This window comes from Geotrypetes seraphini, chromosome 13 (assembly GCF_902459505.1).
Source record: "Geotrypetes seraphini chromosome 13, aGeoSer1.1, whole genome shotgun sequence".
NCBI lineage: Eukaryota > Metazoa > Chordata > Amphibia > Gymnophiona > Dermophiidae > Geotrypetes > Geotrypetes seraphini.
The window spans coordinates 14,898,789-14,914,912 of NC_047096.1; the positions used below are offsets into that span (position 1 = coordinate 14,898,789).

Genomic DNA, 16,124 nt, shown 5'->3' on the forward strand with positions numbered 1-16,124 from the left:
TTTTATTTATTTATTTATAAATTTCAAATTAACAAATCAAGATAAATCTTGTACAGAAAGTGATTACAACAAAAGAACAAAGAGAAACCTCATAAATTTACATAGAAACCAAATTTTGTATAATCTCTCAAGTCCACCATATGATCCATGATGTAAAATAAACGGAACTAACAAAGAAATATTAATTAAAGATAACTGGTACGTGGTTAACTGATGTTCAGGCGTCTAATATCTTGAAGCCCTCATTCTTTCCCCTTCTCCAGGCGGGACAAGGAGAGAAGGGCCGTCAACTGCTTTGGCTCAAAGAAAACATATTTCTGAGAATTATATTGAACTATACACTTGCAGGGATGGCGAAGATAGAAAGTTCCCCCCAAGAGCCAAAACTCCAGGTTTTAATAGTAGAAACTCCTTTCTACGTCTTTGTGTATCTCTTGCCAAATCTGGGAACATCTGTATCTTTAAATCGAGAAACTTTTTCTCTTTATTTTTGAAGAATAGTCTCAAAAGCCAATTCTTATCCCACGTTTTTCTCTTTCTAGAGGTCTGCATTATAACAAGATCCGTGAAATAAGAGCAGATACATTTGAGCAGCTCCTCGTCCTGTGGTCTATGTAAGTATAAAGCTTGGCATTCCTGATAGCTGGAACGGCCTTTCTTTCCCGCTAGTTCTCGCCGGACTGATGGGGAAAGGTAACAAAACAGCCTGATTTCAGCAAGGATTTTTTAATATGTTTGTTTGTTAAAATTTAATATTCTGCATAAGCTAATAGCAGATCCAAATTAACTAAAAGAATAAAATGAAAAAAGAACTCCATAAAAACAATAGGACAGACATAATAGCATACATATTTCTCAATCGTACCAGACACATAATTTAATTACATTGTGACCCACCAACAACCAGTTCAATATACAGTGAAACCTTGGATTGCAAGTAACTTGGTTTGCAAGTGTTTTGCAAGACAAGCAGAACATTTTATTAAATTTTAACTTGATATACAAGCAATACAAGTACATACAGTGTACACGTGTCACAACATCACAACTGAGCCGATGGTTCTTTTCTCTCCGACGCTGAAAGAGTGTAGTGACTGTTCTAAACAAGTCTTGCAATACAAGTACAGTGGAACCTTGGTTTACGAGAATAATTCGTTCCAGAAGCATGCTCGTAAACCAAATTGCTCATATATCAAAGCAAGTTTCCCCATAGGAAGTAAGGGAAACTGCTTTGATTGGTTCCACCTCCCCCCGCCCCCCCCCCCCCCCCCTCAGAGGCTACCGGCGCTGCTCCATTCTCCCTCCCCCCCCCTTGAGGAATCCGACATTGTTCCAAACCCCTCCCCGCGATCCGGGTTCCCCCCCCCTGTGAACCGGCATCCTCCTCCCACTCACGTTGCCCCCCCCTCCACCGTGATCCTACTTCCCCCCCCGAGCACGTCAATGACACTTCCTTTACCCAACTTGGCACCAGTGCCGGTGCCCGAAAATCCTCCCTCTTCTGGCGCGGCCTGGGTTGGGCGGTGCGTTGGAGATCCTCCCTTTTCTGGTCTGGGCTGGACTGGCTTTGAGCATTTGCGCATGCTCAAAGCCTTCTGGTCTCGCTCTCTCCGAGATTGAGAGCGATACCAGAAGGCTTTGAGCATGCGCAAATGCTCAAAGCCAGTCCAGCCCAGAAGAGGGAGGATCTCCGACGCACTGCCCAGCCCAGGCCGTGCCAGAAGAGGGAGGATCTTCGGGCACCGGCACTGGTGCCAAGACGGGGTAAAGTTAGTGTCATTGACGTGCTCGGGGGGGGGGGGAAGTAGGATTGCGGTGGAGGGGGGGATGCCGGATCGCTGGGGGGGATACCGGATCGCTGGTGGGGGGCACTCGTACAGCGAGGCAAGCTCGGTTTACGAGGCACCAAGTTTGCAAATGTTTTGCTCGTCTTGCAAAACACTCGCAAACTGGTGCACTCGTAAACCGAGGTACCACTGTACAATGAAAACACTTTCACTAAGAAAAATGCTCAATGTCAAATGGTATATTAATAACAGTTCAGGCTTAATGACAATTTATAAACGAAGGAAAAAGCCTCAGACAAGGGCCCTCCCACCTCCACAAAAGGTGGTTTAAAGGTGGTTAGGCGTTTACCTCATTGGCATGAAAAAAGCTCTGTGCTGTGCTATTCTGTACTTGAAGAAGATATTAAAGATAGAAGAAAGTGCTTTTCAATTTATCTTCTGTTGATCGGTACACCAACGGTGGCCAGCGTTTCACAAATCTGCGGCCTCAGGGCGTAACACGTCCGATCAAGCTGGAGCCAAAATAAAACCAGCCTGTACTGAGGTTGATTTTTGGGACTGTAATGGGTTTCTTAAGAGGATCAAGGATTTAAATCCATGGAAGTATCTACAGACGGGAATTGAAGACATTTTTTTTAAAACAGGATTTTCCCATACTATGTGATTGAACATCTGTCCAGTTAATTTGCTTCCTCTTTTACAAAACCACGCAAGAGATTTTTAGCCCAGCTGGCGTGCTGAATGCTCTTGCGCTGCTCCGATGCTCATAGGAACCGCATGACTATCGGAGCAACGCAGAGTATTCGGTGCGCCACCCTGTGATAAAAAAAACTTCTTGTGCAGTTTTGAAAAAGGAAGGGTTGATTATTACAGTGATGAAATTCAGATAGATGTAACTATAGATATTATTGTTGTTTTTTTTATATCAATTTCTGATTGTTTTTAAATGTGTTTTTAGTATTTTTTGTTTATTGGTTCACATACACTATTATGCATGTACATTTTGTAAACCACCCAGAAAAGTAGATGGTATGTGAAAATTCATATCTAAATAAATAAATAGAAATAGATCGACTTCTTGAAATCCTGCCAAGCATTTGTTCAGACAAGAACCTGGATCTTTGGTCTAAATTGGATAGCATATCTTTTGCTCTTATGGTAGAGAACAGTCTGGAACAATGACATTAAAAACAATAACCAATATCTGGAATTATGGGTGTAACAAAGAGAAAACCAACCCCCTCGTCTACAAAGCCACGCGGTAACGGCCCCAAACCCCATAGAGATTTAAAGGGCTTCGGGGCTGTTGCTGTGCGGCTTTGTAGAAGATGGGGCACGTATGCAGAAGATAGGTGCATCGTAGAGGCCAACTTTCATCTTGAAGGTTTCATTGAATGATGATCTGTTTTGGTAATGATTTGTATTTTTCCAACGTTTCCTCTATTTTAGAGACTTAAGCAACAATGCCATTCAGAACATCCACCCTGAAGCGTTTGTTACAATCCGCTCTCTCGTCAGACTGTAAGTGCCACCCTGACCAGTACTCGGTCACAATTGCCAGGGTTTGTGTTCTTACTTAGCCAAAGCATTTCCTGATTTCTGACTGGCTGACAATGGTTACATCATGAATCAAATTTTCTGCCCATCAACCAATTAGGGGTCAGCCCCAAGGATACAGTTAGACAAACTGTATTATCCCCACATTGATTCCTATGAGTTCAATAAGGATTACCATAGAACAGCATTCATCAAACATTCTTATTTATTTAATTTAAAACATTTTATTGAAGGAATCAAATAAATATACAATAATACAAGACAATATTCATTACAATAAAATTCAAAATTCAATTATTCCATAAATAATTCTATCATTCCTCCAAAATAAATTTTTCCAATTTACCTATTCATAATGCAATATACACACCCTTTATACCTTTCCCACCTTCCCCTCAAAATTTTTATTTCCAAATATAACATTGTAATAAATGAATTATTCAAATATACAATAAAAAAAAAAATTTCCAACAATTACCATCATCAACTATATTCCCTCCCCCTCCCCGAATGAAAGATGACACATAATACAAAGTGTTAACATACAATGAAAGTCTCTTATTCCTCAATATAAAACATTAACTTCGTGCTCTATAGCAGTGTTTTTCAACCGCTGTTCTAGTGTGCCGCGAGATGTTGCCTGGTGTGCTGCAGAGCCGCCATCAGGGCATTACTACCAGTCCTGCATTCAGGGGCCCGGAGCTGACAGGGGGCCCGAGGCAGGGGCGCCAGTAGCTCGCCAAGGCAAAGTGAGTCGATCACCCAGGACTCACTTTGTCTTAGCGATCTAATCTATCGAGCCAATAAGTCTTCTTCTCCCCGACGTCAATTCTGCAGTTGGAGAGGAAGTTCGGGCCAGCCAATCGCTGCCTGGCTGGGCGGAACTTCCTCTCCGATTGCAGAATTGACGTCAGGGAGAGCATGCGTCGGCATCGGCTTTGGGGCCTGTTATCCATTGGTGGGTCCTGTTCCCCGATGGCAGTGGCAGTGGCTTGGGGAATGGCAGGGAGAAAGAAAGAAAAGGGGCAGGCAGGGAAACAGAAGGAAAGAAGAGAAACAGTAAAAAAGAAAGAAAGGTCAGGGAGAGAGGAAGAAAAAGTTGGGGGAGGGAATGAGGTGTGGAGGAGAGAAAGCATACAGGCTGATAGAAGGGAAGAAAGATTGGATGCACAGTCAGAAGAAGAAAGTGCAACCAGAAATCACCAGACAAGGTAGGAAAAATGATTTTATTTTAAATTTAGCAAAGTGGAGGCAGTATTACCACAGTTTTCAAAGGAATTTGCCCAAATAACTTAATAGTTAACTGGGTAAATTCCCAGAGATGAAAACTTCCCTTCACTTACTATGCACAGTTCTGAATTTATATCTGCTGTCTATATTTTACAATATGGTCACCTTTTACTAAACCGCAATAGTGGTTTTTAGCGCAGGGAGCCTATGAGCGTCAAGAGCAGCGCTGGGCATTCAGCGCAGCTCCCTGCGCTAAAAACTGCTATTGTGGTTTAATAAAAAGGATGGAGGGTATATTTGTCTATTTTTGTATGCTATAAAAACCAAATACAGAGAGAGACTGAGAGCTGTTGACGAAGAGCTACGTGTGTGTCTTTCTTCGATTCCAGCCAGAATATCAGCTTTGTGTTCAGCCAAACAGGCCCAGGTTTCACACTGAATAAAGTATTTTATAATTTTTCACTATTCTGTTTACTTAATATTTCATAATAAAGTAATTATAAAATACTTTCTTTGTGTTTATTTGATTCCTATTCAAGAGAATTACTTTATATATAGTCAATATAGGCACAGAGTTAAATTTTTTAACATTTTCTAATGGTGGTGTGCCTCGTGATTTTTTTCATGAAACAAGTGTGCCTTTGCCCAAAAAAGGTTGAAAAACACTGCTCTATTGGAAAGATTTTGAATATATGGATCCCAAATTTTAAAAAAATAACGAGTTCTTCTAGGAAATTTACAACCCTCCCAAACCTCAAATAAAATGAAACGATGGAATAAATCAAAATTTCTGTGACTGCAACCTCGTTATGTCCACAGAAGTACATGTCATGACCTGAAATACGAGTTTTGTGACTCCATTTGTGGTTGCAACCCAGTTTGGACAGCTCTACTACAGAATCAATGGCATCTCGTGCTTCTTTGGAATCTATGACTTCTGATTCAATTTCAGGGTTATCACTTGTGTCATCGGATCTTAGGAAATCTAACATCGTATATCATTTAGAATTTTAAATAACTGTGCTGGAGATATGCAAGGCATTTTCTGGTAGAAAAACTATTGGGTCCATAGTCCACCACTGCATCGGTGTTTATTTAAAGCAATAGCTGCGGCAGTTAAATAAAACGTGGCTTTTCAGTGCCACTATCCAGGTACCGAGTGGTGCTAATTATGTAGGTTGGATATAGTAAAGCAACTGGTTTCAATAATAAATGAGTCAATGAAATGTGGCCCTTTGTGGCTTGTAAAAAAGCTCAGAGATATGAAACTCTGAAGGGAAGGCTTTTAACCCTTTCAGGACCAAGGGACATATTTGTCCCATAACTTTAAAATCCTATAAATTTTGATTGGGATAGTCTACAGTTCTAAATTTGATATGTACGGATTCCATATGATACTGCCTTTATGTAAACAAACTGGTTCCGACATTCATTCATTAGCGTCGTTGCCAGATTGACGAGAAGATTCACTTGCCACACTGTCCATAAGCCAGAAGTGTGATTTTTTAAAATAAAAATAATGATATTTCACAAAAAAAATCAATTTTTTGGCATCTGCAAGCCCTTTTTACCATAAAAATGTCGTCAAAACCACAAAAATTGGCCTACGATCCTTATGGTCCTGAAAGGGTTAAACCTCCCTGAGAGAAGAGTTCACCTTCTAGTCATAGCAACTCAACAAGTTCATAGGGCACATTCAAAAAAACTCAAGAATGCAATAAAAGCTCAAGGTTTTATAGTCTTTCTACTTTGAAATGAATATCTCCACTTTTTTACAGTATAAACTGCCACCACAGGTTACTTAGCTCTGTATATTGCTTTGGGGGGTCCCAACGCGGCCCCGTTTCGATCTCTGCCTCAGGAGACCCGATGTAAGTGATGTTCAAAGAGTAGCAAATGTTGTTCAGAGAGTAACAAATGTGAGCACAGGTGTGAATCTGCAGATCTTCATGGCTGAATGTATTACATAGCGTGATGTTCAGTTGTATCTCGATTGTGTGTAGGTTTCAAAGGACTGACATCAAACGACTTTGGCTGGCAGACTAGAGTCGGGGCACAGCTGAGAGTTACACAGCTATTGCAAATATTCAGCTGGATAACTAACTAGTTAACGTCTTGGGTAGCTATGTGGGTTATTGCTACTCAATAATGGTGACATCCAGGTAACTCCCAGAAGGCCTCCAAGGACCTGGATATTTGGGTCTAGTATAGCTTCAGGCAGCCGGTGTTTGGAAAAAAAAGCCTACTGCTGCTGGCTGTTTCCCCCCCCTTTGATCTCCAAAGTATGCAAAATAAAGTCTCAGAGGGAAAAATGATCAAGTCCATATTTTTCAAAATTTTCGTTAACCTAGTGAATGCCTACATTGCAAATATTACTTTTGACATTAACTTACAGTGGCTCATTTTCTATCAAGCAGCCTTTAAAAATTATTTTAGTATACATAATAGAGCCTTTAAAACTTTGGAATCATTTTACCCTGAATATCAATTTTTGAACCTTGATTATTCTTCTCTTTGTCTTCAAATATAATCTCATGCATATTTGTTGCGAGCGTGCTGAAAACTAGACCTGCTAAGTCGTGTTCCTGAACTGAGCTAGGAAATATTGATTCGAGCTACACATTCCCAATAGGACAACCAGAAACTCCAATCTTTTTGCCTACCCAAGGATCACTGATTGCAAATACAGGTCCTTTATGGACAGAACTTTGAAGTCTCAAGCTAGCAAACAGTAGACCTGGCTAGGCAACTATATCAACAGAGCTAGGCTGACCTATGTCGCATTTCTGAAAGAAATTAAGACAGCACTATTCAACAGATTTATCTCCTAATCAGTTACCAGTTCTAAACGATTAACTACATGCTGATAACTTGAGAAATACGTGCACTGTACTAACTGTATTGTATTTTACTAATTGTAATCTGTAATTCACTGACTGTACTGTATCATCCTCGCCATTTGTATTCTGTAATTCGCTGACTGCCAGCTCTCTTCACTGTGAACCGCCTAGAAGTCGTAAGATTATGGCGGTATAGAAGAAATAAAGTTATTATTATTAATGTGCTTATGGCTGCCTACGGTGCTACTAAACCTGCGTCTATTGGTCTTCCTCTTCTGTTCCCAGAGATCTGAGCAACAACCATCTTGCCACTCTTCCATTGGCCGGTCTAAGTGGACTTGCATATTTAAAGCTGAAAGGCAATCTAGCATTAGCAGAGTCCTTTTCCAAGGAGAGCTTTCCAAAGATAAGGTGGGTTCACCTTACAAATCTCAGTTTATAAACAGCATCTGTAAAGTCTTCAAAAATATGAACTTCTTTGTTTTTGTTTTGTGTCATGTTGAAGCACTGAATTGGATGACCAAAAGGAGCACAAGGGGAATGCTAGATCACAACAGAAAGTGTTTGCCTCCTCACTATTTTGTATCCACTCTAATTTCCTCCTGTGTACTGCAGAAATCGCAGTCCTAGCCCTTGGCTAAGGACCACAGACTATGTTCATCTAAGTCACAGATCTACAGGAACCTATGCAGTCAAGAGAACAAGACTAACGGATTTTGCTCTTTCTTTGCCGTAGGGTCCTTGAAGTGCCTTACGCCTACCAATGCTGTGCCTATGGAGCCTGCAACAGCTTCTTCCAGCCAAACAGTCTGTGGGAAGCAGAAGGCACGGGCCCTGAGGGCAATGAGATTCACAAGAGGAATTTGGAATTATTTCCAGGTCATACAGACAGTCATTGTAAGCAGGAAGTTTAACTATATGTTTGGATTGATAAAACATGTTATTGAATAGGTGGGCAATTCTGAAAACTGGGGTTATTGATGCAAATTACTAAGCAGGGACTTACTCAAGGGCTCTGCACCAGTTTATTTTTTTAAAAGAGAAAGTATGTACATATCTATTATCATGTTTGATACTAGACAGCACTCACATTTTTGAGTGGAAAAAGTGGCCAGTGGTTTGCACCTACTTTTTCTGTGGGTACTTTTCCTTTGAAAATAATGCACATAGACGTGAAACTTTTTCTAGTGCTTAGCTAGCCTTTCATGTGAAGCCATCATCACCAAAGTTTTCCGGCAATAATGCTATTTATGTGATTTCTACAGATTCTAGCATGTACCAGGGGTGTAACTCGCATTTCTTTTCTGCACAGATGATCCCGATATGGACGTCTTTCAGCTAGAGACAGAAGAATCTAAATTACAGCCCAGTATTCAGTGTACTCCCAGTCCAGGTAGGCGTACGGGGAGTAGCGGTGCGCTCTCTTTCAAACACCCCCCCCACACCCACTCAGTTCTCATCCATGTATCATGTAAGCTTCAATCCTGACCTGCTAATCATACTATAGCACTGTACAATTCCCACTTGTGAATTTGAAACTCCTAAAACTACTTTATTGGTCAAAGTTCCTCCTCCAGTATTTTTGTTCTGCCTCTTCAGGCACTATTCCACATTCAGTCCTTGGAAGAGCAAAAGAAATGGTGGTATAACTCAGTGGTTCTCAACTCAGTCCACACAGGATACATCAAACCAATCTGGTTTTCAAGCTATCCTCAATGAATAGGCATAAATTTGCATGTGCTGTCTCTATTGTATGAAAATTAATTTTACGCATGTCCATTATGGGTATCCTGAAAATCTGACTAATTTAATGTGAGAGTCCTACCACCGTCTATTTTGAACAGAGTAACATAGTAAATGACAGCAGATAAAGAGACCTGACCGGTCCATCCAGTCTGTCCATTAGTTATTCTCATTTAAAAAATACATGATTACAGAAATATCAATGAACAGACAAGTTAAATTAATCATGTATTTTTAAAAATGAGAATAACTAATGGACAGACTGGATGGACCGTTCAGGTCATTATCTGCCGTCATTTACTACGTTACTATGTTGCCTGGCAGAAATCCAAAGAGTAGCAAAATTCCAGAGCTTAGATTGTGATGTCATAATGCCTCATTCCACCAATGCACAAGAGCCAGACTCAGCAGTGATGTCACAATGGCTTGATTAGATGGAACCTAGGACAATACCAGGTGGACTTTACAGAAATATCAATGAACAGACAAGTTAAATTAAAGTCCACCTGGTATTGTCCTAGGTTCCATCTAATCAAGCCATTGTGACATCACTGCTGAGTCTGGCTCTTGTGCATTGGTGGAATGAGGCATTATGACATCACAATCTAAGCTTTGGAATTTTGCTACTCTTTGGATTTCTGCCAGGCAACATAGTAACGTAGTAAATGACGGCAGATAAAGACCTGAACGGTCCATCCAGTCTGTCCATTAGTTATTCTCATTTTTTAAAATACACGATTATTTTAACTTGTCTCTTCTTTGATATTTCTGCACCATAGACTAAAGTCCACCTGGTATTGACCTAGGTTCCAACTGCTGAAGTTGCCATCTAAGCTCACTACAGCCTATCCAACCATCCTGTTTGCAGGATATCTAATGTAATGTCTGGCCAGTAACATCCTCATGCTCCAAGTTAGTGGAGTTTCCATTGATGCCCTCTCCAGCTCATCCTACTCTGAATCACCATATATAGGACACAAACCTTACAAGTCTGTCCAGTACAGGCCTTAGAGCTAGATTCGCTAAGCAAACCGATCATGGACCGATCGGTTTGCGACCCAATTTCCCTCCGACCCGATTCATTAACCTCTCCTGCGATCCGCTTCTGATCTGCGCAAGCAAATAAGGGGAACGGCATGCAAAGTAGGCAGGGACCCGATTCACTAATGAAATCTTGCAAACCGACTGGGCTGGCCGATCAACTCAAGAAGCGACTGCTGGGGACCAGTCGTAAACGGTCTTTCTGACTCTCCAGCTCCATTGCCGCCCTGCTCTCTACACGCCCTGCTCTCTGCTGCTTGCTGCCACGAATTGCCGCCTTGCTCTCTCCCGAATCTCTCCTGCCCTTCCCCGCACAGCGAGCCCATGGTTTTAACCCGTGGGTTTAAGCGGGTTAAAACCACGGGCTTGTTGGGCTAAAAGTAAAGTTAAAAAAAAAGTTGTGGCACAGACGGGTCTTAGATGAATGCGGAGACGATTTACAGATGGTCTGTGCATGCGTTGGGATCACACACTAGCGACCCGTGACATCTGATCGTCCTTATTTCAATATTATTGTTTTAGGGAATTCGGGCCTGCTGGAATCGGCCCCGGAAGTCAGGTTAGTGAATCTAGCCCTTAGTTCTTTGAAGGTGGTAAAGGCTTACATGCTAATCCAGTCCTCGAGGGCCGGAATCCAATCGGGTTTTCAGGATTTCCCCAATGAACATGCATTGAAAGCAGTGCATGCAAATAGATTTTGTGCATATTCATTGAGGAAATCCTGAAAACCCTATTGGATTCCGGCCCTCGAGGACCGGAGTTGCCCATGTCTGTGCTAATCGTTACTGTACATCACTATAGCTGCACTATCTGATGGCACAGAAGAAGCCCATTTGATTCCTATTGGCTTTGGTACATTTACCGCAGCAGCATTGCTTCCACAGGCCTTAATTGTTTGATATTTTACTTCTTTGAGGAGTAAACTTCAGAATAAATTTTAAAAATCTGGGTTAATAATAATAATTTATTCTTATATACCACCAAACCATTACACTTCTCCCTCCGTATTTGCTGTGATAGGGGATTAACAGGCCCGCGAATAACTTTTTCATATGTTGTTCGTGGTTTTCTAATAAAAACCATCGTGAATATGGCGACCGCAAATAACATGGTGGGAGACCTAGCCTGTTCCTGAAGGAGAGGCAAAACTTGGTGAAGAAAGTGCTGGGAATCAGCGATTTTCTCTGTAAACGCTTGGAATCAGTGATTTCTCTATGCGAGTTGATGTAATTTGGGGGGAGGAGCCAGCAAGCTAAAAACCATGATTAATCGAAACCGCAAATGCTGAAACCGCGAATACGGAGGGAGAAGTGTAGTTCAAGGCAGTTTACAGCACAAACAGTGAATTGCTTAGTGAATTACATACATAAGCATATCAAAATTTTTCAGAAAATACAAAATAGCAATTAAGTCACATATTTATCAAACAGATAAGTTTTAATAAATTTTCTAAATAAATAATAAGACTGAGCTTGGGGAATAAGTGTACTCCAACATGAATTCATTGCACAAGCCTGAAATGCAAAAGGATTTCCTAAGAATCTCTTATAATGACATTCTTATACCGATAGAAACAATACAACTGCACCTTGAGTATTATATGCAATCCTGAGCACTGTATCTCAGAAATATTGCAGAACTTGAATAGGAACACTGAAGAGCAGCTATAATAACAACAATGTTACAGCTTTCATGTGAAGAAAGAGGAGGAGTGTGTGGCTCAGTGGTTGGATCTACAGCCTCAGCACCCTGGGGTTGTGGGTTCAAACCCCGCGCTGCTCCTTGTGACCCTGGGCAAGTCACTTAATCCTCCATAGCTCCAGGTACGTTAGATAGATTGTGAGCCCACTGGGACAGAGAGGGAAAATGCTTGAGTACCTGATTGTAAAAACTGCTTAGATAACCTTGATAGGCAGTATATAAAATCCTAATAAACTTGAAAACTTGATTATAGAATGAAGATTCTTCCTTTGGAATGTAGTTTGAGGTTAAGTTCATATAGTTTTGTGGGACCCTTTCTTATATTATTTTTCTTTTAATTTTACAGGTCCCTTCAAGCCTTGTGACTACTTGTTTGATAGCTGGCTTATCCGCCTTGGAGTCTGGATCATAACACTGATCGGTTTGGTGTGCAACGGATTAATTATCTTGGCAGTCTTTGCAGCACCTAGCCACTTGTCTCCAGTCAAATTTGTCATTGGTTCTATAGCAGGCGCCAATCTACTGACGGGCGTCTACTGTGGTATCTTGGCCTTTGTAGATGCCCTGACATTTGGGCAGTTTGCCAGATATGGAGCTAGGTGGGAGCTAGGAGCTGGGTGCAGGATCACTGGATTTATCTCTGTTTTCGCATCCGAGGCTTCTATCCTGCTTTTAACCCTTGCCGCTGTCCAGTGCAGCATCTCTGTGGCATGTGTGCGGGTATATGGGAAGTCACCGTCTTTCAGCAGTGTGAAGACAGCTGCACTGTGCTCTGTGGTCCTCTCCAGCATTGCTGCTGTGCTCCCTCTATTCTCCATTGGGGAGTATGGTTCATCTCCCCTTTGTCTTCCATACCCTCTGCCTGACGAAAAGCTCTCTACTCTGGGCTTTGTGGTGTCCTTGGTTATGCTGAACACTCTTTGTTTCCTGATCATCACTGGAACTTATATCAAACTTTACTGTGACCTCTTGAAAGGAGAATTTGACACCATCTGGGATTGTGTCATGATCAAACACGTGGCCTGGCTCATCTTCACAAACTGTCTTCTCTACTGCCCAGTAGCTTTTCTTACCTTTTCCTCCATGCTAAACTTATTCCCAATCTCTCCGGAAGTCATCAAATCTGTGCTATTGATGGTTCTTCCTTTGCCAGCCTGCCTCAACCCTTTGCTTTATATACTGTTCAACCCTCACTTCAAGGATGATCTTCGACTGCTCAAGCGAGGCAAAAGGTCCGGTGGCTCCAGCCCTCCATCCTACATTTCAGAGGACACTGAAAAGACTTCCTATGATTCCACCCAGGCGCTGGTGCCCTTTACAGATGCTGATCTAGTGTTTGAAGCCTCTACAGCTCTAGAGGTTCATACTAGGCACCCCCATGTCCTGGAGGCTTATACCTTTCCTCCTGTTACTTTCATTTCTTGCCAGCAGATGATGGGCACTACAGTAACAAATGATAGCCTTTCCATATACCAATCGTGTCTTACTGATGAAGAATGGCTAATTACATCTGAGAGTATGGAACAAAATGCTAATAGCACTGAGGTCAGCTTTTCCACTGGGCCTCCTGCACATTCCTTCACATCTCATTTATAGATGCCCTCTTGTCATGCAGACATTTATTACCCAGTATTGCTTACAAACAATAATATAGAAAAAAAGTCCAGTAAAATTGGTCTATAACATCCAGCAAGATGCTCGAGTAAGCTGCAAGAACTTGTTCACATATGGTATGCAAGACACGGTCATGCCAACTTCAACAGTCAAGCATAACACTATATTGGTGAGCCATGAATCAGTACTGGGACAGCTTGAACAAAGTCTTTGGTACTGCTATAGCAGAGATGCAAGGCAGGGAGAAAGCTCAGAATCTAAATCTTCAGACACTGTGTCAACAAAGCATGAATGCAAACAGGATGGAAAGCGCAGAATAAAGCAGGTGCTTGGCTGAAATCCAGCCTAGTTATTAACTAATGATAAACATTTTGAAAAAAAGTGACATTCCAACCTCTTGCCAGCCTTAGATGTATTAAATTTTGTTCCATGCTGTTGTAAATAGTTATAGTCAGAGCTAAGGAATCTATATGTTAACAGACTGAACCCCCCCCTCCAAAAACACTAATGGCTGCAAACTGTAAAGAAAAATAATAGGCCAGATTTTGAGGATATATAAAGTATATGCAAAATATTCATCTTCTATGAAACTAATATTCAAACTCAGTAAGAGGGACAGCTGATAAGGACCAGAGTTGAAAGAGAGACAGTTGTGCAGCAGTGAAGCAACACAAACCCAAATTAGGATGATGCCATGCTTCTCCTGAGGAAATTATTTTCTATGACTATTGTTTTCTATGACTATGGGGCAAATTCTCAAATGGGCTGGTCCCACCTAAGGTCACTGATGAAACTCAGCACATTTTCAGTTACAAGAGTCCGCCTAAATTTAGCTGTTCAGGTGGGAAAAACCCCCCCAGGTTAAATGCCTTTGAAAATCCATCCTTGACAGCTTTTGTTTACTTAGATCAGGGGTAGGCAATTCCGGTCCTCGAGAGCCGGAGCCAGGTCAGGTTTTCAGGATATCCCCAGTGAATATGTATATGTATGAGATGACTTTGCATGCACTGCCTCAGTGAGATGCAAATCTATCTCATGCATATTTACTGTGGATATCCTGAAAACCTGACCTGGCTCTGGCTCTCGAGGACTGGAATTGCCTACCCCTGACTTAGATCATCAGCTTTGTCTATGAATCCTAATGTCTTAAAGGTATCCTGGCTCTAGAACTACTTGCCTTGTGCTGAGAATTTTCTAATTATAGCCCAGTTAAATATTTCTTCAGGTGTTTCTTGATACTGTAGCAGAAGTGGTGTATCGGATGCATTTGGGTGCAATAGATGGTCACGTTTTGGTTACTTCTCATAATGGGATTTATTTTAAGGAGAACTTGGCTTAACTTATAATGGTTATAGGGCCAAATTCATATTATGTTTTCCTCAAGTGTAACCAAGAGATATAGGGATCACACAGTAGTCTTTAGGCAGGTAGAAAAGGCAAAGTTGCTACCACATTAGGAGTAGTTTTCCTATTTTTATTGACAGTCCCATCTGTTTTGATAAGCATCTAAATTTTAATTTTTTTTTTTTTTTTTACAAGTTTTACCGTAACCATTTTTGTGTGGTCTGTAAGGTGGCGTATCTATTTGCTTGGACAGGATTATGCTTCAGTCACAGGACTGCCAGAGCAAGTTTTCTCAGTCAATCTATGAGATTATATCATAGCTAGATGGGCTTGCTATGCAACCTCAACCTCAAGCACAAATGGCTTCTAAAACTTTTTAGGATGGTTTCAGCTGCCAAGTACTGCAGCATGAGTCCAAGTCACAAGTTACTTTCTGCAGTGCTGTACCAGCTGATGGTCAAACACAACCTACAAGGTGGCTACAAGGGTCAGGTATTATTTTCCCATGATTTCTTGGGAGATTTTTTATTCTTGTGTGGGATAAGTTCTTTTATACACTGCAAAATTTTTGATACAGAATCCTAGACTCATACATAGCAGCTGAGACATAGCAATGGAGTGTAAACGCACAGTGCTGTAGACACAGGCCCCATTACGCAAGTCATTGTACTGAAATTAAATTAATTCTATGGCTTTTTTTTATGGCAAAAAGGATGACAGAACAACTGGCTCCAAAGAAGGGAAAACTGCTAGTGCCCCACTCCTAGGAATGCATGACAGAGTGTATTTTATTACCTTACAAGACTTCCACTCTAGCCAAGCAATGATAAGTCAAGCATAATGAGTCTATTTGCACTGAATATAAATGGAGTGACAGGGTGTCAATATGCAGCACACTTTAGAGCAGGGGAACTCAACCCAGTCTTCGGGACCAACCAATCAGGTTTCCAGGACACTAACAATGACTATGCACAACATAAATCTGTGTATAGTGGAGGAAGTGCATGTGCATTTATCTTGTGCATATTAATTGTTGATATCCTAAAAACTTGACCACTTGGGTGTGGCCTAAGGACTGGGTTAAAAATCCCTACTTAGAGGGTACTATAATTTCCAAAGCCATGTATTTCTATTATCTTTATTTATTATTCGCTTTGTACAAAGCTAAGAACAAAATAAATATATGCAAGTACTCTAAACGTACATAGTCATACATAAAGCATGATAAAACAGAACGTAAAACATTCTAAATCCGACACAAAGCTTA

The 16,124-nt window shown here is 41.2% G+C and overlaps 1 protein-coding gene across 3 annotated transcripts in view; it reads left to right on the forward strand.

Moving 5' to 3' along the window:
• Window positions 1-15,003, forward strand: part of LGR6 (leucine rich repeat containing G protein-coupled receptor 6) — a 213,893-nt gene extending 198,890 nt beyond the window's left edge. For 2 of the 3 annotated variants that reach the window (XM_033917341.1, XM_033917339.1), the window contains 6 exons: window positions 543-614; window positions 3,237-3,308; window positions 7,700-7,825; window positions 8,151-8,311; window positions 8,727-8,807; window positions 12,246-15,003. In XM_033917341.1, coding sequence (XP_033773232.1) covers window positions 543-614; window positions 3,237-3,308; window positions 7,700-7,825; window positions 8,151-8,311; window positions 8,727-8,807; window positions 12,246-13,495 — 1,762 coding nt within the window. In that variant the 3' untranslated portion in view covers window positions 13,496-15,003. The remainder of the gene's footprint in view (window positions 1-542; window positions 615-3,236; window positions 3,309-7,699; window positions 7,826-8,150; window positions 8,312-8,726; window positions 8,808-12,245) is intronic. The other variant, XM_033917340.1, reaches the window with a different exon arrangement.
• The last annotated feature ends 1,121 nt before the right edge of the window (window positions 15,004-16,124 follow it).